The sequence below is a fragment of the Lissotriton vulgaris genome, chromosome 3_1 (assembly GCF_964263255.1).
Source record: "Lissotriton vulgaris chromosome 3_1, aLisVul1.2, whole genome shotgun sequence".
NCBI classification, from domain to species: Eukaryota; Metazoa; Chordata; class Amphibia; order Caudata; family Salamandridae; genus Lissotriton; species Lissotriton vulgaris.
In genome coordinates this window covers 1185735897-1185759840 of record NC_141689.1, presented here as the reverse complement: position 1 = coordinate 1185759840, position 23944 = coordinate 1185735897, and the positions used below count along the sequence as shown (strand labels likewise).

The 23944-nt window shown below is 40.6% G+C and overlaps 1 protein-coding gene across 2 annotated transcripts in view; it reads right to left on the bottom strand.

Moving 5' to 3' along the window:
• LOC147727632 (phospholipid-transporting ATPase ABCA1-like) overlaps window positions 1-23944 on the bottom strand; it is a 2839360-nt gene that overhangs the window by 1296377 nt on the left and 1519039 nt on the right. For both annotated transcript variants that reach the window (XM_086961649.1, XM_086961650.1), the window contains exon 23: window positions 23209-23417. In XM_086961649.1, coding sequence (XP_086817775.1) covers window positions 23209-23417 — 209 coding nt within the window. The remainder of the gene's footprint in view (window positions 1-23208; window positions 23418-23944) is intronic.

The window sequence follows — 23944 nt, the reverse complement described above, 5'->3', positions numbered from 1 at the left end:
GGAAAAATGCGTTTTGGGACCCCCCTTTTTTCTCGGCCCCCCCTTGATGAAACCCCCCCAAATTGTCAGGGGCTGCTCAGAAACAAAATGTTCCATTTTCCTGAAACTTTCAGCCAATTCCGTCCACAAACGCCAAAGTTATTAGACATAGAATTTTCAAAAATCCCATAGAGAAAAAATCCTAACTATATATACCTACTGGCGACCGCCAGTAGGTAATATATATATATATATATATATATATATATATATATATATATATATATATATATATATATATATATATATATATATATATATATATATATATATATATATATATATATATATATATATATATATATATGTCTATATTTGTACTAGATACTGATCAAATTCCTTAGAGCTTTACCTTTTTATCATTTCAATGATAGAAAACATGTTTCTATGTATCTTTTATTTTGTACAGGACTACTACTTCCTTTATTCTTTAAGAGATATTACTTTCAATGTTGATAGAATGCTGTGATTACCAAGTGGTAATCCCATTAACCTGATTCTATTTCATCACCACAGTTCTTACATATTAAGGTGAAGCCGCTATCTACCTAAATGAAGAAATGTAACATTCTTCCCTTCCAGGTGTCTGCAAAAGACCAGTCATACCCAGAAACCTTCTAAGTAAACTACCAAAATAGCCCAACAGTCTGTGATTGAAGGCAGGCACAATACAGGGAGGGTAGAACACTGCTTTTAATGACTCGGATTAGGATGTAGAATCAAAGTAACAAAATAACTGATGAGTTTTGCCTCCACATGATTTACTTGTTCCAGGCCTTACATAGTAGCCTGTCAGAAACAGCAAAGTCCAGACACAACTGAAGAAATGTTTAACCCAAGTCAAGTATGCCCGAAGTGGGAGTGCAAGAAAAGCCAACCAACGTTAGAATCCCAAAAGGCAGAGAACATACCTATTGTGAGGAGAGGAGGAGGGGGGCAAAATCAGTGACTCACAAAAGGCAACAGTAACATCTTAAAGGCCAAAGGCAGCAGCTTTAAATCACTGCCCTTTAGTCCTGGAAGAGACACAAGGCATCACACATACCAGCACAAAGACCCACCTACAATGCAGGCATTCCCAGTCGCAAGCAAATGTCCAAGCATTCTGCAGAGAATGTCACAAAACCCAACACCCAGAGTGATGATTCGTGGTAACCCCTATTGGGAATGCCCAAATCCAAGAGAGGTGACAAAGACGTCTATAACAGTCCCAAACCAAGCACCATCTAAGTAATTGAGGCTACTACAAAAAACTATCTACTTCAACATGCAGCAGTCCAGTTACTTACCATAATATTCATTATTCCTAGTCCAACTTGTCCTTATCTGTCTAAAATATTACTCACAAGGTAAAATCCACCACCACGAAAAGAGACAGGAAACTCCAGGAACATGCTGCAATATGCCCACTCTCACACTAGCTGGGTACCTTAAAAGTTTATCATTCCCACCTCAAAACCACATATACCAAGCTTAGAGAAAGGCCATTCAGTCAACTTGTACAGACTGATATGAGGACGAGTAGGACTAGGAATAAAGAAAATTACCAGTAAGTAAAAGGGCTTGTATGTCCCTCATCCTCATCCCAGCCATTACTCACGGTGAGCCATACAGACTCACAGAAATAACAAGTCCTTACTCCAAGTAACAATATGCACCCATTGTTAGCAAAAACAATCGCTCAATTAAGACATGACAGAATGTAATGCATCCACTCCAAAATTCATGATATCACTTTCCAAACCCTGAAGCCTGAAAAGCAGCAGAATCTTTGGGCAACATAGCAGTATCGGGACGAAGCACCACTCTTTCATCACACAAAGTAAAGCTCCTAACTCACCAAGCCTGCTGGCCTATGTTACTGCAACTGAAACACTGTTTTATTGTAATAAACTGAACACCCAGAGAAAAAAGAGGTTCAAATGGAAGTTTCAGCAAATGTATCAAATCTATATGAGAATACCAAGATAGAACCATTAAATTTATTGAAGGGTGAGACAACAAGAAACTTTTTAATAGCCTTGCAGCTAAAATGTCTCTCTTATACATTGAACCCTACATCTTCTGATACAGGTGGGAAGTGGTTGCTCTAGTACAGCCAGAGCATGTGGAGGGAGTTCCGGTGGGGCAGAAAGGAGGGGCGGGGGAGGGGCAGGGTAGGGGTGCTAAAAACCGGAATATGGATAATTGGAGGTAAGTAAACAATGTAATTAATAAAATGAATTTCGTAGCGGAGGGAGTTCCGGTGGGGGAGAATGGCGGGGCGGGGGAGGGGCAGGGTAGGGGGTGCTAAAAACCAGAATATGGATAATTGGAGGTAAGTAAACAATTTAGTTAATAAAAGGAATTTCGCAGCGAGCCCTGCATCGACCTTTACAAATACATTTGTAGAACCTATTTATTTTACAGAAAGACACACATTCACTGGATGGTGTCATCAGTGATGTCATGAGTGATGTCACTGACCATGTCATGAGTGATGTAATATGTGACGTCATCAGCAGTGCATTGCAGGCGCGCAAGTTATAGTGAGTCCAACTAACTATAACGTGGGAATTTCAATGGTTTTATGTCAGTAAAATTTCCAGCTAACTATAACTGGTGTCAAACCTATGGTTTTTTCAGTGAATTTAATAGGTTTTTTAAATGCTAATTCTTAACTATAACTGGTGTGAAACCTATGGTTTTTTCAGTGAATTTCAAAGGTTTTTTAAATGCTAATTCCTAACTATAACAATTGTGAAACCTCTGGTTTTTTCACTGAATTTCAAAGGTTTTTTAAAAGCTAATTCCTTTCTATATCGAGTTTGTAACCTACGATTTTTTTTTAATTTGCTGTTTTGTGTAAGTATTAATTATTATTATTTTTTTTTATAATATTTAAAAAAAAATAATAATAAATCCTGGGTCGCTCTCGGTGCGCGCACCGGTAAGCTCTCTGGAAAGCGCACCCAGAGCGCTACTTGCATTCGTGTAAAAAAATATTAATTAAAAGTAGATATTAACGCAAGACATTTAGTACCATACATATAAAAGCAGTATTTTTGAATAAGGAAATGAAAATGATTTTGCATTTCCGTGAAACTATCCAAACGTCACTTAGGCGCGCCGCGTAAGTGCCCCCGGAACCGCCTTCGTTCGCGCCGCGTATGCGCCCCGGAAGCGCCTACTTCAGCAAAGACTGCAAAGCATTAACTGTTCCTAACAGTAGGAGAGTGTTCACAATTCGGAAGCGATTGACATGCAACACTCCATACAGCATATACATTTTGATTTGTCCTTGCAACAAATGGTACGTAGGCAGCACCAAGCACACTGCAAAAAAACGGGTGCTTGAACACTTACGTGCCATACACAACAACAACAAACAATATCCAGTTGCTAGACATTTCTCAAATATGCATATGCAAAACGAACAATTGGTGCAGTTGGTTGTGATTGACAGTGTTGATCTTGGAATAAGAGGAGGCAATAGGGAATTGTCCCTCAGAAAATTGGAGTCCAAATATACTGTGGATTTTGAATGCTTAACACCAAAAGGTTTAAATGTTACTGAAGAATTATCAATCCACCTATATGATTAAGAATTGATTTGTATAATTATCCGCGGTTCTCTTGATTTTAATCTAATTCATTTTATTTTCAGATTTCACACATCACGAGGTGGCGGAAGAACATGGAATTATAATAATGTGTATTACGTCTAGATTTTGTTTTCAAAATAAGCCTAACTATTGGGTTGGTTTACAAGAAGGAGCCCACTTGGGCACGATCAATTTTCGGAATTAGTTACCACTCTCACACTAGCTGGGTACCTTAAAAGTTTATCATTCCCACCTCAAAACCTCATATACCAAGCTTAGAGAAAGGCCATTCAGTCAACTTGTACAGACTGATATGAGGACGAGTAGGACTAGGAATAAAGAAAATTACCAGTAAGTAAAAGGGCTTGTATGTCCCTCATCCTCATCCCAGCCATTACTCACGGTGAGCCATACAGACTCACAGAAATAACAAGTCCTTACTCCAAGTAACAATATGCACCCATTGTTAGCAAAAACAATCACTCAATTAAGACATGACAGAATGTAATGCATCCACTCCAAAATTCATGATATCACTTTCCAAACCCTGAAGCCTGAAAAGCAGCAGAATCTTTGGTCAACATAGTAGTATCGGGACGAAGCACCACTCTTTCATCACACAAAGTAAAGCTCCTAACTCACCAAGCCTGCTGGCCTATGTTACTGCAACTGAAACACTGTTTTATTGTAATAAACTGAACACCCAGAGAAAAAAGAGGTTCAAATGGAAGTTTCAGCAAATGTATCAAATCTATATGAGATTACCAAGATAGAACCATTAAATTTATTGAAGGGTGAGACAACAAGAAACTTTTTAATAGCCTTGCAGCTAAAATGTCTCTCTTATACAATGAACCCTACATCTTCTGATACAGGTGGGAAGTGGTTGCTCTAGTACAGCCACAGCATGTGGAGGGAGTTCCGGTGGGGCAGAAAGGAGGGGCGGGGGAGGGGCAGGGTGGGGGTGCTAAAAACCGGAATATGGATAATTGGAGGTAAGTAAACAATTTAATTAATAAAATGAATTTCGTAGCGGAGGGAGTTCCGGTGGGGGAGAATGGAGGGCGGGGGAAAGGGCAGGGTAGGGGGTGCTAAAAACCAGAATATGGATAATTGGAGGTAAGTAAACAATTTAATTAATTAAAGGAATTTCGCAGCGAGCCCTGAATCGACCTTTACAAATACATTTGTAGAACATATTTATTTTACAGAAAGACACACATTCACTGGATGGTGTCATCAGTGATGTCATGAGTGATGTCACTGACCATGTCATGAGTGATGTAATATGTGACGTCATCAGCAGTGCATTGCAGGCGCGCAAGTTATAGTGAGTCCAACTAACTATAACGTGGGAATTTCAATGGTTTTATGTCAGTAAAATTTCCACCTAACTATAACTGGTGTCAAACCTATGTTTTTTTCAGTGAATTTAATAGGTTTTTTAAATGCTAATTCTTAACTATAACTGGTGCGAAACCTATGGTTTTTTCAGTGAATTTCAAAGGTTTTTTAAATGCTAATTCCTAACTATAACAATTGTGAAACCTCTGGTTTTTTCACTGAATTTCAAAGGTTTTTTAAAAGCTAATTCCTTTCTATATCGAGTTTGTAACCTACGATTTTTTTTTAATTTGCTGTTTTGTGTAAGTATTAATTATTATTATTTTTTTTTATAATATTTAAAAAAAATAATAATAATTTTTTCCTGGGGCTCTCTCGGTGCGCGCACCAGTAAGCTCTCTGGAAAGCGCACCCAGAGCGCTACTTGCCTTCGTGTAAAAAAATATTAATTAAAAGTAAATATTAACGCAAGACATTTAGTACCATACATATAAAAGCAGTATTTTTGAATAAGGAAATGAAAATGATTTTGCATTTCCGTGAAACTATCCAAACGTCACCTAGGCGCACCGCGTAAGCGCCCCCGGAAGCGCCTTCGTTCGCGCCGCGTATGCGCCCCGGAAGCGCCTACTTCAGCAAAGACTGCAAAGCTTTAACTGTTCCTAACAGTTGGAGAGTGTTCACAATCGGAAGCGATTGACATGCAACACTCCATACAGCATATACATTTTGATTTGTCCTTGCAACAAATGGTACGTAGGCAGCACCAAGCACACTGCAAAAAAACGGGTGCTTGAAAACTTACGTGCCATACACAACAACAACAAACAATATCCAGTTGCTAGACATTTCTCAAATATGCATATGCAAAACGAACAATTGGTGCAGTTGGTTGTGATTGACAGTGTTGATCTTGGAATAAGAGGAGGCAATAGGGAATTGTCCCTCAGAAAATTGGAGTCCAAATATATTGTGGATTTTGAATGCTTAACACCAAAAGGTTTAAATGTTACTGAAGAATTATCAATCCACCTATATGATTAAGAATTGATTTGTATAATTATCCGCGGTTCTCTTGATTTTAATCTAATTCATTTTAATTTCAGATTTCACACATCACGAGGTGGCGGAAGAACATGGAATTATAATAATGTGTATTACGTCCAGATTTTGTTTTCAAAATAAGCCTAACTATTGGGTTGGTTTACAAGAAGGAGCCCACTTGGGCACGATCAATTTTCGGAATTAGTTACCACTCTCACACTAGCTGGGTACCTTAAAAGTTTATCATTCCCACCTCAAAACCACATATACCAAGTTTAGAGAAAGGCCATTCAGTCAACTTGTACAGACTGATATGAGGACGAGTAGGACTAGGAATAAAGAAAATTACCAGTAAGTAAAAAGGCTTGTATGTCCCTCATCCTCATCCCAGCCATTACTCACGGTGAGCCATACAGACTCACAGAAATAACAAGTCCTTACTCCAAGTAACAATATGCACCCATTGTTAGCAAAAACAATCGCTCAATTAAGACATGACAGAATGTAATGCATCCACTCCAAAATTCATGATATCACTTTCCAAACCCTGAAGCCTGAAAAGCAGCAGAATCTTTGGGCAACATAGCAGTATCGGGACGAAGCACCACTCTTTCATCACACAAAGTAAAGCTCCTAACTCACCAAGCCTGCTGGCCTATGTTTCTGCAACTGAAACACTGTTTTATTGTAATAAACTGAACACCCAGAGAAAAAAGAGGTTCAAATGGAAGTTTCAGCAAATGTATCAAATCTATATGAGAATACCAAGATAGAACCATTAAATTTATTGAAGGGTGAGACAACAAGAAACTTTTTAATAGCCTTGCAGCTAAAATGTCTCTCTTATACATTGAACCCTACATCTTCTGATACAGGTGGGAAGTGGTTGCTCTAGTACAGCCACAGCATGTGGAGGGAGTTCCGGTGGGGCAGAAAGGAGGGGCGGGGGAGGGGCAGGGTGGGGGTGCTAAAAACCGGAATATGGATAATTGGAGGTAAGTAAACAATTTAATTAATAAAATGAATTTCGTAGCGGAGGGAGTTCCGGTGGGGGAGAATGGAGGGCGGGGGAAAGGGCAGGGTAGGGGGTGCTAAAAACCAGAATATGGATAATTGGAGGTAAGTAAACAATTTAATTAATAAAAGGAATTTCGCAGCGATCCCTGAATCGACCTTTACAAATACATTTGTAGAACATATTTATTTTACAGAAAGACACACATTCACTGGATGGTGTCATCAGTGATGTCATGAGTGATGTCACTGACCATGTCATGAGTGATGTAATATGTGACGTCATCAGCAGTGCATTGCAGGCGCGCAAGTTATAGTGAGTCCAACTAACTATAACGTGGGAATTTCAATGGTTTTATGTCAGTAAAATTTCCAGCTAACTATAACTGGTGTCAAACCTATGGTTTTTTCAGTGAATTTAATAGGTTTTTTAAATGCTAATTCTTAACTATAACTGGTGTGAAACCTATGGTTTTTTCAGTGAATTTCAAAGGTTTTTTAAATGCTAATTCCTAACTATAACAATTGTGAAACCTCTGGTTTTTTCACTGAATTTCAAAGGTTTTTTAAAAGCTAATTCCTTTCTATATCGAGTTTGTAACCTACGATTTTTTTTTTAATTTGCTGTTTTGTGTAAGTATTAATTATTTTTTTTTTTTTTTTATAATATTAAAAAAAAAATAATAATCATTTTTTCCTGGGGCGCTCTCGGTGCGCGCACCAGTAAGCTCTCTGGAAAGCGCACCCAGAGCGCTACTTGCCTTCGTGTAAAAAAATATTAATTAAAAGTACATTTTAACGCAAGACATTTAGTACCATACATATAAAAGCAGTATTTTTGAATAAGGAAATGAAAATGATTTTGCAGTTCCGTGAAACTATCCAAACGTCACTTAGGCGCGCCGCGTAAGCGCCCCCGGAAGCGCCTTCGTTCGCGCCGCGTATGCGCCCCGGAAGCGCCTACTTCAGCAAAGACTGCAAAGCATTAACTGTTCCTAACAGTAGGAGAGTGTTCACAATTCGGAAGCGATTGACATGCAACACTCCATACAGCATATACATTTTGATTTGTCCTTGCAACAAATGGTACGTAGGCAGCACCAAGCACACTGCAAAAAAACGGGTGCTTGAACACTTACGTGCCATACACAACAACAACAAACAATATCCAGTTGCTAGACATTTCTCAAATATGCATATGCAAAACGAACAATTGGTGCAGTTGGTTGTGATTGACAGTGTTGATCTTGGAATAAGAGGAGGCAATAGGGAATTGTCCCTCAGAAAATTGGAGTCCAAATATATTGTGGATTTTGAATGCCTAACACCAAAAGGTTTAAATGTTACTGAAGAATTATCAATCCACCTATATGATTAAGAATTGATTTGTATAATTATCCGCGGTTCTCTTGATTTTAATCTAATTCATTTTATTTTCAGATTTCACACATCACGAGGTGGCGGAAGAACATGGAATTATAATAATGTGTATTACGTCCAGATTTTGTTTTCAAAATAAGCCTAACTATTGGGTTGGTTTACAAGAAGGAGCCCACTTGGGCACGATGAATTTTCGGAATTAGTTACTTACCGCAATATCTTCATGCAAAACCGCCCACTGGGGCAAAACTGTCTAAGAGTGCATTGGGAGAAATCAATGACATTTGTTAGGACTTTCTGATAACATTGTGTACAATCGCCCACTGGGGCAAGACTGCCAAGGCTTGAAAGTGGAGTAACTGTTACGATTTTGATACGATACAAGCATAGTATTGTTGTTACACGCTGTACGTTTCCTTAGTAACAGGATTGCAACCAATCATATGAGCTGGAACGTAGTACCCAATCACAGGGCGACCTTCCGTACAACTACGTCTTTTCGATAATTTATCTTTTATTTACTATGTCTTTGGTCTAAACATCATTACGAACATAAGATTGTGCATGTGCCACCTATGTCTAATATCCGGCATTATATTGCGAACATTTTTACATATGAAAGTTTAAAATGGCAATACTGTAGATAATCGTATGATTATTAGACAAACATGTTTATTGAATCAATTTTGTAAATACTAGATGTATAAGGTTGACTGTTCGCTTAATATACAGATTATCATAAGTAAACAACATGTTATAAGATGGCCGCCACCGGTTATCGTGATGGAAATTTAGTGCACCAGGGTGTTGTGTTTAAAAAATGGCAACCAACGCCACGAGATGAGCGTGACCAAGCCGTAATGGCGAAACGCGTCGTGGAACTTTTGTCATCTGCCGAATAAATTCTTTGAAATTGCAGCTCTGGGTGTCCTGTTCTCATCATAATTTTGATGTGTTGTGGAGTGGATATATATAGCCAGCTGGTGGCTGCAACAGGACCGCTCGTGTCAGCACTACTCCAGACCAGCGGTGGTGGGAATATATATATATGAATACATTTTGCAATGGAATACCAGAGTGCCGACCAATTTTTCCTTAACTCGTGGATGGAGGAAGGAGTGTGTAGCTATATATATATATATATATAGCTACACACTACATATATATATATATATATATATATATATATATATATATATATATATATATAATGTAATGTTAGTGGAATATATTTAATTAACATCATATTGACCACGATATTATGTCAGTGATATGTGGATGGGCTGATTGAGTCAGGTACACCCAAACGTGATACTTGCCCCCCCCCCCTCTGCCAGGGCGTAAAAGCTAATGCAAAATGCACCTGTTAAATCCCTCCACCTTTCTATGTGTCATTAGACGATTGTTGCGGTGTTTTCCCAGTTCCTGTTACTGGAGATGCATGCTAAGGCCAGGGCCTCTGTCTTGAAGGAGACCCCATCATGCATCCCCTTTTAGAGAGGTGGGCTTTGTCTCCACCCACTAGTGCAGGTGCATTTGGGCGTCCTGTTTTACTGATACTGATACTGGAGATACGTGATTAGGACAGGATCTCTCTCTTGAAGGAGACCCAATCATGCATCTCCTTTTAGAGAGGTGTGTTTTGCCTCTCCCCACTGGTGCTAGTATATTAGGGGCATAGTGATGTGAATAAATCCTACCCTGTTTTTACACAAGGTTATTTGGATTTCAAGCTGCTCTGTTTTCTTAGGCTCCAGTGCAACTTTTACTGCCATTTGGGGGCTCTATTCTGCTGCAGCTGCCACTCTGTGGACCTCAACTTTGCCCTCCAGACTCAGAAAGCAAAAAGTAATCTTGCTAAACCCATACATCTGCTGTTTTATTGGATTGTGCTGTGTGTGCTAAGTTTGATTTTAAAGTTCAAAGAAGGTAAGAACATGTGTGAGCATAGCGGCATTGGGGTGGGTGGGTCGGGATGACATCTTTTCAACAGAAAAATGCAAATTATTTGTTAATGTTTTTTAGATTCTGCAAAGGCACATACATGATCTATAAGTAGAGCTTAAGGTACAATTGTTTGTTTCATTTTAAACATTCCATTTCTGATTGTTTTACATTCATTATTAATTGGGTCATAGGTGCAACTGTGAACACATTTTAAATTACATTCTTCTCATATTTACTGCATAAAAGGGAAAACACTATTGGTCTTAGGTGATTTAACCAATTTTTGTACAACTCCAAACATTAAAATTACTGTCAGGCCTGTATAAAACCAGCTATGCAACAACCCTATGTGGGGGATGTAACACCCCCAAACGTTTGAATATTGAGCTACAGTATATAGACTGTGAGGCTGTGATCTATTTTAGAGACATTAGATACTTCTGGTGGAAGCTAAGGATGCTGGGATAAGGATAGGGCAGGTACCCTGGCAAACAGAAGACAAGAGATACAAGGGTACAGCAGGCAGGTGCACCGGGTCCCAGAGGCCAGAGTGGACAACTGAACCCTGATTGCTGTGGTATTTCACAGTTCAAACAGGGGGCCCATTTTGTTCCATGCACTAGGGCAGATGAAACACTGGCTTCACCACTGACAAAAAACAAACATGAAGACTCTTGGAAGTGAGTCTTTTAAAATTCCTTTAAAAACTATTTTTTTTATTTCGTTTTATAGTAGAACACTGTAACTTCTTCCTAAACTTGTGATAAGAGAACACAGTGTGCCTTTCTCAGGACTGAGTGGGGTCAACCGACTGGCGTGGTGGGATTGCATTGACCCCGATGGAGCCTTAACACTCCCAGTGGCTTATCATAAAATAATGTGGCCATCCCTGCAGAATGTGATGACGGGCCCCTGAGCCTTAAATAACTCACAGACATTCATTGGTCTTGGAACGAATAGGGCACTCTGAAGGGCTGCGGGGGCCTCATGCACCAAAGGGGCTGTAGAGAATTGCGTTACAACATTGTACATTCTAATCTAAGCTATAACCAACGTAGAAATATTCAGAATTAAGGTGTTCTGGGAAAAGGACTCATATTTAAATTACAAAGGGAAAATTGGAATTTATCACTGAAAAGTTTGGGACAGCATCATAAGCAGAACAGACAGGTTTTTATTAGCGTTTTTGGACTGTGATAAGTGGAATCTCACAGAACATTTAATGTAGTATCTATGGTCACCATCTGTACGTAACTGTATGTTGGCAATGGTTTCTCGAATCTGGAAAACGCGTTGCTCCTGCTTAGGGGCATAGGGTTTGATCTCCTATGGTAAGTGGCAACCAGCTCTTGTGAAACAGGAAAATACCATACACTTGATGTAGGCCGACCTGTGAACCAAATGCAGGCCTGGTGCTTATGATGATGAGTTGCTGGTGGTGCTACTCCAGAGCCAGAATCACTGTTTTGTTGTTTTTTGTGTTGTTTTGTTGTTTTTTGTGTAGCTGCACTAATAAACTAAAGGAGAGATTAAACCAGAATGTACTACCATGAATCTGACTGGTGTGTGCTGCGCTAGCCCACAACCAGCTTCCAGTCTGTCCGAGATGAAGGGTGCCATCTTGACGGCTGGAATGCCAGAAACCGGTCCTCGGAAGCTTGTTTCCGGTCCAGGGAAGACATGGCTTGGCAGTTCGGGCTGGACGTTTCCCATGAGGCACAGGGTCAGCCTGATTAGCATATAGCCATGTCTGAACGGGGTGGCAGAGTGGGCTAAAGAACTGTGATGGATTAAACCCAGATCTTTTGACTGGGTGTGAGTGTTTGATTGATTCAGATGCTCCGTCCATCACCACCCCCCCTTTTGTACCGCTTTTGGCCGCCATAAGTGTGGCAGGGTATGCTCAGACATGAGTCCCTTGCTCACTTTGCCACTGGATTCAAGCAAGCCGGGCTGAAGACGGCTGGAATGCCAGAAACCGGTCCTCAGAAGTTTGTTTCCGGTCCAGGGAAGACATGGCTTGGCAGTTCCGGCTGGACTGTTCCCATGAGGCACAGGGTCAGACTGATTTGCATATAGCCATGCTTGAACTGGGGTGGCAGAGTGGGATAAAGAACGGTGATGGATTAAACCCAGATCTTTTGATTGGGTGTGAGTGTTTGATTGATTCAGATGCTTCGTCCATCACCACCCCCCCTTTTGTACCGATCTTGTTGAGGGGCATCCTCTGGAACTTATGATTAAATGGCATCCAGAATATCATGGGATAGGAGCTCCTGGAGATAAACCATTGTTCATTCACTTCATTTAGACCCTTAACGTTTGATCTAATGGATTTTCTTCTACATATCTTCACTTTTTGAGTCTCTGCTTTGCCACCAGTTTTTTGTCGATTCATTTATGCTAACCTACTTTTTTGAACTTCCTTACTCCTTTAACTCATTAGTCTGAGATGGTAGAAATGCAGGTTTAACACTTTCATGTAATATGGTGTCCCAAACCTCCTCTACAAAGGACAGGAGGATTGCAGCCTGAAGAGTTTGTGACTTCACTCCCAGTTCCAGCAGTTCTGTCTATGTTCCATGCCATTTAGAAAGTGTTCTCCCATGCAAATCTGGAGTTACCATAAGCATTCACCTGTGTGTAGGATGACAACTTTATGTCATGTGATCACAGACATTGTTTCCAGTCCTACACCTTAAACTCAGATATTATTGGTATTAGGTGTTTGTTTAATTAATTTGGTTGAAGCAAACTTAGACCACAAAATTACAAAATGCTTACATCTCTTTACCAGTACCGACCTCATAACCCTAAAATCACCCATATATCCTTCACCACTACCCATGCTTAAACTATAAAATTACCCTTAGCTCAATTTGCCACTACCCACCCCAAACCCTAAAGTCGGTCTTACATCCATTTACCACTACCCACCCTAAACCATAAAATTATTTTTATCACATCCACCCCTAAACTTTAAAATTACTCTTACATCAATTCACCACTACTCACCCCTAAAACCTAAATTTACCCTTAACACCTTTTTCCATGACAAACCCCTAAACCCTAAAAATTACTCTTACCGCAGTTTGCCACTATCCACCCCTAAAACCTAAAATTACTTGTGCCTTCTATTACCACTACCCACCTCTAATCTCTAAAACCATCCTTACCCCCTAATATATTTATCTTATATATACTGGCAATGTTTTGTAAAGGCATATGCATGGTAAAAGCATGCATGGTAAAGGCGTTGTTGTAAAGGCTTTACATGGAAAAGATTGTGTTGTAAATGCTGTACCATGGGAAATATGAGCCATTTTATGATTAAAGCTATATACATATGCTGTTGGCTACCACAATACTATAACGAACATATGTATCAGTCTGTTGGCTTCAGTTTGGTACTTACTACTCATATAACACACCTGTGAGTGTATTTTATTGTGTGCCACTGAGGAAGAGGAGGGTCATACTAGTAATGTCCTACATTTACAATGGTTATCCATATGTGCTGCAAGCATTATACTACTCCTCTGTCGTTCTTGGGTGGATGTATAGTGCATATAAGCTGGCTGCCTAGGACCCCTTGGACCATTTTATGCACTGGAATGCCCTCTGTTGCTGCCAGAAAGGACTCAAAGCCATTTATCTACCGGCCTGTAATAGGTAATCAACCTATACTCCTCATCTTTTTTTCCGCGGACTTTCAGTCCCCATACCTTTACTCCGCAAGGTCATTGACCTCGCATACCATCACTCCGCATTTTTTCACAACGCATGTGCATTTACCACGCACGCCTTTACAACAAATTACGTTGTAAAGGCATGTATGGTAAATGCACTTGCGTTGTGAAAAAAAACAGACTTCATGAAGATGGAACCAGGAGGTGTGTGGAACCACGACGACGAGAGAGGTAAGGGGGTTTGGGTTAATTTTTTAGGGGTGGGGGTCGTGCTGGGGTAGTGATTGTGTAGTGTAGTGTTAGTGTAGTGTAGAGTTGTGGTGTTTGTGTAGTGTACTGTAGTGTTAGTGTAGTGTTGAGTTGTGGTGTTTGTGTAGTGTATGGTCATGCTGGGGGAAGTGTTATAAGGTTTAGGGTAGTGTTGTAGTGTTTGTTTAGTGTAGGGTCATGCTGGGGGTAGTTATTTAGGGTTTAGGGTAGTGTTGTAGTGTTTGTGTAGTGTAGGGCCATGCTGGGGGTAGTGTATTAGGGTTTAGGGTCGTGTTGTAGTGTTTGTGTATTGTTGGTCATGCTGGGGGTAGTGTATTAGGGTTTTGGATAGTGTTGTAGTGTTTGTGTAGTGTCGGGTCATGCTGGGGGTAGTGTATTAGGGTTTAGGGTAGTGTTGTAGTGTTTCTGTAGTGTAGGGTCATGCTGGGAGTAGTGTTTTAGGGTTTAGGGTAGTGTTGTAGTGTTTGTGTAGTGTAGGGTCATGCTGGGGGTAGTTATTAAGGGTTTAGGGTAGTGTTGTAATGTTTGTGTGGTGTAGGGTCATGCTGGGGGTAGTGTATTAGGGTTTAGGGTAGTGTTGTAGTGTTTGTGTATTGTTGGTCATGCTGGGGGTAGTGTATTAGGGTTTTGGGTAGTGTTGTAGTGTTTGTGTAGTGTCGGGTCATGCTGGGGGTAGTGTATTAGGGTTTAGGGTAGTGTTGTAGTGTTTCTGTAGTGTAGGGTCATGCTGGGAGTAGTGTTTTAGTGTTTAGGGAAGTGTTGTAGTGTTTGTGTAGGGTCATGCTGGGGGTAGTGTATTAAGGTAGTGTTGTAGTGTTTGTGTAGGGAAGTAAAGTGCTTTATGGTAGTGTTGGGGGGTCGTGCTGGGTAGTGTAAATGTAGGAAAAGGACTGTGTGTCAAGGTTGGGTGGGGTACAGGGGTACTAAGTTAGAGTGTAGGGTAGGGTAGGGTAGGGTACTCTTACTTACCTTTACAACTTTCACAACGAGTATACCTTTAACATGCATGCCTTTGCGTTGTAAAGGCATGCGTGGTAAAGGCATATTTGTTTTAAAAGTTTTCGTTGTCTTAATTTGCAGAGTAATAGTACTTGCGGTATTTTTTTTTGCGGAGTGATGGTATGCGGGGTATTTGTGTGCGGAATAAAGTCACATATTCCTGTAATAATCTCATGCCTGTGCTATTCTGAATGGAACCTACTATGGCTGTCTGTAACTGGTGCATTCCTTTGGATCACTTGTCATCATTACTGGTTAGACTCAAGATTTCTTTGCCATGGCTGGCTGAATACAGAACATGCCTGCTGGGTGCTCACCTGTCAATCTGGGGGATTATATAGAGCTATACATTAGGTGCAGCTATCAAGAACATGTTGTGGGTCACTCATCTGTTGCAGCTTTGACCTTATCATCTCATAATATCTTAGGCTCACCAAGGGCCATCTCTACATGGCTTTTGTGAATCTCAGGGCAGCCTTTAATCTTGTTCCCAGACATCACCTGTAGTCCACATCAATGGAGCTAGATCACACACTCTTAGACACCTCATAATATTATATGAAAATCTATTTGCTCGAGTCAGATGGGGACTTGGTGGAAAACTGACTGACTGAATATCTGTACAGTGCAGGGTGTGTCAAGGGTGGGTACTTGCGCCTACATTTTTCTCATTGTACATAAATGATTTGGTGAAGCATTTATGTAACTGTGTTTATGACTCCCCAGGAGTAGGATGGTGTTTAATTGCAGCACTGCTTTTTGCAGATTAAACTCTTCTGCTCCCATGAACCTTCGTCAGAGCTACAAAACCTGCTGAACAAATTTACGGAATTCTGTGATCGTCATGGTTTGGAGGTGAATACCTAAAAAATAAAGATAATGGCATTCAAACCTCATAGATCCTACAGGGGTGGCCTTTTAATCAAGGGGTCCTGTTTGCGAATGGTTGAAAATTTGATTATCTGGGGATCACAATAGATTGCAAAAAGTGAATTAACACTGTTACATTCTGCATCAGCAATTGTCAAGAAGTTTAGGGTGACCATTCCAAAATCTACTTCCCTGCTATTGAAGTTTACAGGGCTAAAGCTCAGGCTGTTGCACTGGATGGGGCAGAAAATTAGCAGTTTGTCCACTCCCGAGACCTAAATTCAAAGAAGAATAGCTTCTTGAGATCTCTGCTCAGATTACCTCAGTGCACTCCCATGTTCCCTTCATTTTTTGATACTGGCCTCAAAAGGGTCAGTGGTAGTGCGGCGTTGAAAATCCTCCTTTGTTGGGCCAGTCGGTAGCCACTCCCCCCGAACTTCTTCATTATCGGCTAGTTGCAGAAGAAGTATTGAAATTAAGTAAATGTAATCTCCCATATTGATTCTAATACGTCAAACTCACTCGCTTGAGTGATTTTTTGGAATAATACTTCATTAATCACCTCCAGGTCCAAGGCTATTATAAAAAAATGCCTACTGGAATAGTAACACCATCAATCATCACCATAAGGCCAAAACCTGTGGTATGGTGAATGATTTCCTATCTTTTGAGCCCACACCTGTAAAGGAACTGTACATGGACATGATTCGATCATTCATTGCTTGCACGCTCTTTACTAAATTCAGGTTGGGTCCACTATTGGTTAACAAATTCAGTAACCGATAGAAAACCCATTGTTTTGACTCACCAGCATATATATTATGTAACTATAGGATCGAGGATGTTGAACATGTCCTTTTTTTCTGCCCAGCGTATGATAGGCCCAGGCGGTCCTGGCTTAAACCACTCTGCATTTCCACTTGGTTCAGACAATACACGAAAGCCTATCAAATCCTACGTCTACCTCCAGCAAACTATTGGTATTTGGCATTAGCAGATACCTATACCCTGTGTAGCTGCTCATGAAAAGGGTGGGTGTAACTTTTTTTAAATTATTCACATTATCCCTATGAACCGTTTTTTACTTTTTTCCTTGTTTTTATCTGTCTACGTAAATATATGGGAGTTTTTAAAATAGTTGCCTGTAATTTGCACGTATCCCAATCCCATGATCTATCTCATGCTGCTATTCCCTTTTTAAATAGGTTTTAACAAGTTTAACTACCTGTCATCAATGTTACAGTTTAAAATCTTTATTGTGTATATATGTAATATTTATTCTAACGACATTATTCCCTTTTCGCAGCTCTGGGCCGATTTTGGCCTTCCAGAATCTTAACAAATGCATTATCTCCAGATACGGCACTAGGCTATGCATCCGGGCACCCGCCTTCAGGCAGCACGGCTTCTTATTTCTTATGAACGGTGGCTTATCACGCGATCCTCCGACAAGAAGCTGATCTCCAATTTGTATAAGATGCTATTGTCCAGATATGCTCATACTTACCACGCGAGGCGTGCGCGTTGGGAAAGGGATCTCAGACGTACTCTCAACCCCAGAGAAATGGAAAGGTGCATGCTATGGGGCACAACATACAGCAACACATGTAGGTCTCACTGAAAAACTCACTAAACTAGTCTACCACTGGTACTACACCCCAGAGAGACTTCACCAAGCTGACACGTCACAGAGCCCTGATTGCTGGCGGGGATGTGGGAAGAGGGACACACTGGTTCACTTGCTATGGGACTGTGAACACCTCCAGACATACTGGACACACATTTTAGACGACATGGAAAAATACCTTGACACAGAGATCCCTAGGCTCCCCGCATACGTTCTACTGGGGGTACCAAACTTGCTTACCTTTCCCTTGAAATACAGGCGGGGGAAACAGATAACCATAGCACTGGGCACAGCGGTACAGAACATATTAATACATTGGAGAACCCCCCGTATCCCTGCACACACAGGATGGTACCACCGATTATGGCACGTATTGGGCATGGAAAGGATCTCTCTCACCCTTTCCGAGAAAAGCTCTTCTTTCAGAGATCTTGCTTTGTAGTGTATAGCCTGTACCATTTTGACCTTATATTTGTGGAACATTTTTTACTAATCAATTATTTTTGTTTCTGTTTTTAAATATATGCTTCAGTTGCTGCTAAGCCTAGCTTGGCGCATCATGGACAGATTCATCATTCTGAGAGTTTTTTTTTATTTTTCACTCACAATCCTTTGTGTTATATTTTAAATTCTGTACCACCATCTCCCATGAAAAGCACAAAATACTGTAAAATGTCTACTCAACTAAATTGTGGTTTTGTTGTGAATAAAGACCTTGTTGACAAAGCAAAGTCTCAAGATGGCTTAGCAGCAATGCTCTTGATTTGTATATGGATACAATGTCCAAACCATATCTTAAATCTTATCAACAAAGTATGTTTGACAAATTTAAGATAGCATTCAGATCGGACTGGTACAAAACATGACCATGGCTGCAGTATTCTGTTAGTCCGGATGCTTGCTTTTGTTCCCCATGTTGTGTGCTGACTAATAAGAGAACTGATAATAATATCTTTTTTATTGTAACTGGTTTCTCTAACTGGAAAAGTACCCTGGTATATGGTATAGATTTTTCTAAACATATGGCCAACCAATCAAACACCAATTCTGTACTAACTCTGGCAGAGACATCAAAGAGAGTGGAAAGAGGAGAGACAATAGTTTTTTTGGATAAGAAAGTAATAGAAAATAATCAATATTACTTAAAACGCATTGGAGAAGTAATTCAATTTCTTGTTGTGAATGAACTCCCACCATGTTGCGACTCAGAAGATGATTTTGATTCAACAAGTGGATTAGTTTTCCCTTTACACATCGTAAAAAGAGAAAAATAAATGCAAAATATACATCTAAATGTTTCCAAAATGAAGTAATCAATATTTTAGCTACAATGGTTCTCCCAAAAATCAAAAGGAAGTAGGAATAGGTGGAACTCGCAGAGTTTTACACCTCAGAGTATCCAAAAAACTCCATCAGACTACGCAGATTTCCATAAGCAGCGGAGTTGTGGTACGTTATGCTGCTCGCACTAATTTCTAGCACTGGGAGGTTGTCCTTCATTGTAAAATCAATCCAAATGACACCTTGCTGTGCGCCAGAGGGCACTGATCCTTTCTGTTGCTTGAACAGATGTTCTAATCAAGCAGCAGCTTTCTCACCACGAGCAGCAGTGTTCTCAATGCGCGTGGTAGAGACCTGCTGCAACAGCCTGTGTTGAGAAATCTCACTGGGAGGCAGTCTTGCAGTCGATTTTTTCGCTTGTGCTCACCTACTTACCTTTTGTGAGCCACTTGCAGGAAAAAAACTCAATGCGGTGGTTGGCAGAGGTTTTCTGTAACTCCACCCTCCATGCGGAGTAGCCAAAACTTTGCACTTCCCCGGAGGGGCGAAGTTTATCGCCCAGCGCTAAAAATAATTACAGAAGTTGTGATTCAAAGACTTGTTGTATTAAAAGTGATTGATCATGTGATTAATGTAATATTGAAAATCTATCCCTAATGGTGTGTTTTGTTAGGAAAGCCAAGCCCAAGAAGCCTTTCACTGGTCTTCAACAGATTGAACAGCTAGATGCTGAATATAAAGGTGGTGCTTGCATCTTAAGATGCTTAATTGTCTGTGATTTTAAATCAAATTGCATTTTAAGTCGGTGCTATGATAGAGCATCACCGATGAGTGGGTGCAATGGGAGTGTTCTAGTTGTAATATAGAGAAGATTTCCTTGCATTCCTTGAATACACTGTTACAATAATCAACTTCTCTTATTGCCATACATGCCATCCAAAGTGAACTAGGGGCAAAGCTCTTCTTTCATCTATGTGATATGTTCTACAATTTTTTTCATCATTATTTTATGAGCCAACGATACAATGGACTGCCTTTCAAACATCTTCTTGAAATCCTATGGACTAGTTATTATGAGGTGACAAAATATGTGGTTGAAAACTTTTACACAATAACTAATCTTATGTCAGACAAATTATGATGATGATGCTACATCTGAGTTGAAGGCATATGCTTGTGACTTATCGCATATACAAAGAGAAAATGTTCTTGTAATTGGGAAACCTTTACAAGGCCTACTTTAAGCCTTAATGCCTGCTACTGTTGCGTTTCAGACTCAGCAAACAAATGTGTCTTTTGCAAGGAAGTTTTGCAGTCCACACGTAGTGCCATAAATACAATACACGCAGATTCATAGCTTTCTACCAAGTACTGCTCTTCTTTTGATAATGATGTGTCAGATGAAGCCCTGTGTGCTAACCATGGATCCAAAAGGAAGAGGTCTCTCCTGGTTGGGCATTCTGCACACAACGCTTGCCCACAACGCTTCCTTATCTCATCAGCAAGTGATCAGGAAGCCCTTCATGAACATTCTGGATAGATCACATTTATTCCAGAAGACCATTGAGCTTATTAAAGCCATTTCTCCATCGGTACCCTCATCACCTCATTGTCTTGATGTCAACAGATGTGTATGTATGTATGTATAGGCATTTATATAGCGCACTACTTACCCGGAGGGTCCCAAGGCGCTTCGACCGCTGCGAAACCCTTCCTGGCTTCCCTGAGAGATGGCCCCTTAATGGGTATCTCCAGGGTGAGACCAGGCATCCCCGGCGGTCTGGTGGGGCCGTTAGTGAAGATGAGGCAAGCTAATGCCCAGAGTTGCCGAGTGTGATCGCTGATCAGAGTGGGCACCGAGGCGAGAGAATTATCGAGTCCGCTGACCCTGGTCCAGAAACCTGCCGCGCCGGGAATCGAACCCTGGTCCCGGGCCGTCCTCTGCTCTCGGGTCTGCCGCCCCAACATCCCTTATAGACTTAAAAAATATAGGCAAAACTGCTTTTGCAGCAGAACTAATTGTTGCAAAACCTTTGCTACAAAACAAAAAGTCACAGATGGTGCAGATCTTGCCACCATTGGTGAACTGGTACATTATTGGTTGCATCATCAGGCTAAACCTTTCCTAGCACTTTATGAAATGTATGTATCTGCCCTGGTTATAGGGATTTAAACTGTAGTCTGTGAGAGCTCCTTTCTAACACTGTCCGTGTCCTCATATGTTTCTGCTGCACAGCGATTCGTGGTCAAAATCAGAATTTGATTATTTTACAGCATGAGAAAGAGCTTATGACACACATCTGTATGGATGTGTTTCTAAGGGAGTTTTCAAAGAACAGTAACAGTTTTGCAGTTGTCAGGCATGAAAACGGGTGTCAGTTTTCAAAAGTGCTCCTTTCTTTTTTTCCAGAGGGTTTGCTATTTTTTTTACCTTTTGTCGCTGAAACTACACTACAAACGAATCACAAGAAAATAAACAATTATAAAGATCATGCTGTGCAGAAAAATAATTGCTGGACAAATTCCACTGAGTAATAGCCAACCTGCGTAGTGAAATTATGTCGAGACTTGGGTGTGGTAATAGGGGCCTCCTCAAGTTTGAACTAATATTCTAATTGGCTTGGTATGCAAGTACATGTGTTGAAACCTGGCCTGTTGCAATTTATGAGAGTCCACGCTTGACTACAGATATCAGCTATTACTTGCAAGTAACTCTCTACACGCTCAGTATACACACAGAATTCATTATTTGTATGGTGATGCCTGTATAGGCACAGATATGATGTAATCTAGGGCTTGCATGCTACCTCCAGAAGAGATAAATATTGGGTGCCCCATGGCCAACCCAAATACACCCTTGGCCATCCAGATAACACTTCCTGGAGCCATGCCTGTATTTGAGCTAGGAACAGTAAAGGCCTGGTCTCATGTTGAAGGTGAGTGAATGTGTTTTATGTCATATTCTCATGCTTGAATGTGTGATCTACGTACTGAAAGCACTGTCTGGTGCCCAACCCTCCCTCGCATGCCCTGCAGTTTTAAACTGTCTCCACCACCAAGGCCACCACTTCCCTCCCCTTCGAGAAAAACTAAAATGCTTCACAAACTCAAGGGGAAAAGGGGTCAATACTGGACATTCCACAATTACATCAAGGGGCATCATCAACTACCAATTTAGCAGCTTAAAGGGTGGGTGCCACTGAGCAGTTCTGAGTAATATGAAACATTTAATTGTTTGTTTATAGCTGATGTCAGTTTGATCAGAGACCGCTAGTTTAAAAAATGCTGCTCATAAATACCACTGAGAGCGAGCAGTATAAAGACTTTATGAATCGATGGAACAAATGGCACTATACAGCCTCGAAGAAAGAAAGATAAGTGGGGATGAGAGCAGGATATATCCGGAAAGGGGTGGACGGGTGGATGGATCAATGGTTGGATGGGCAGAACAATGGACGATGGATGGAGAGAATAAGTGGATGATGAAGAGAAGTATCATTCAATAAAGAGACTTATAGGTGGAAGGATTTTGAAAAGGAAGTATGGGTAAAGATAGAGATGCACAGGCAAAAGCATGAATGTCTTAGTGAAGAAAGGAAGAATGACAGATGCAGAGAAGGAAGGATGGGTGAACGAAGGGCATTACGAATAAAGAACGAATAGAACAATTACAGAGTTTATCAAAGGAGGACAGAAACAGATAGAAAAAGAAATATGTGTCGAGGGACTGAAAGGACGAAAAAGACTGAAAGAGGGATGGGGCAGGAAATATTTTTTAGAACTCCCTCAGTGGGAGCTCTCCCTCTAAGCCTGTCTGGGGCGTATTTTCTTTTTCTGGCTACTCTCTTGTTTACATCAAATATTTTTACTCTGTAATAATATCCCTGTGCGTGCTTAATGTACTTAAAAAGGCAGCCTGGTGACTTTTAACATTTTAGAATGCATCATGTGTGATGTTGCAGAGGATTTTCTATGCCTTTAGAGAGGGAAGCTGCCGCGCATAACTATTAGAAGATATCCATGAGCTGAATAATGGAGTTTAAATTACCATCAACGTGTATGAAGTCTTCCTACACACTCTCTCCTTTCACATTTCCATTTTATATTTAAAATGCATTACCTTAATCAGTCCAGTTTGCGCCTTAGGCAAGACATCATGGCTCACATTAGAGGCTTTTACAAGTGTGAGAAAATAGCCACTTCCGAAGTGTTTCTTTAGAAACATGGAGGAGCCGCAGCAGCAAAGCTTGCCGTGGGAAATGATGGCAATTCGGTCTCCCAAGATGTCTGCTTCGTCCATGTGATGGGTGGACAGAATGATCGTACGCCCTGTAACCCGGGAAATAAAAAATACACTGAAACCAGGCGTGTCTAAAGGTTAAAAGCCAAAGATTTGTTTTCATAAACTGATACAATGCGTACACATGAACTTCATTAACTCTGAACAAAATTCTCTAAATTATAATTGAGAGGAATTGAAGAGATGACGCGGTCCTTCTTGCACAAACTCCGAATGCTCTACAGGTGCTCGTGGACCGTATTGGCACTTTCATGCGCAGCCTAGACCTGGTCACAGATCTTGGGAAATCGCATATTATTGCACGTGGGCCTGGTAAAATAAAGACTTCTAAGCTTTTAATAACAGGACAATTGCTCAGTAGTCTGAATAATTTTAGCTATTTGGGAATACATTTTAATTCCACGGGTTCCTGGCGGCCACAGCTCAAAAGCTCATGACTTAAACTCAATAGAGAGGCTGACCCAATATTTATCTACAGAGGGCTGTGGGGAAAGAGACCATTAATCCTCTTTTAAATGTTTATTATGCACCGTGTGTTCCGGCACCGCTATATGAT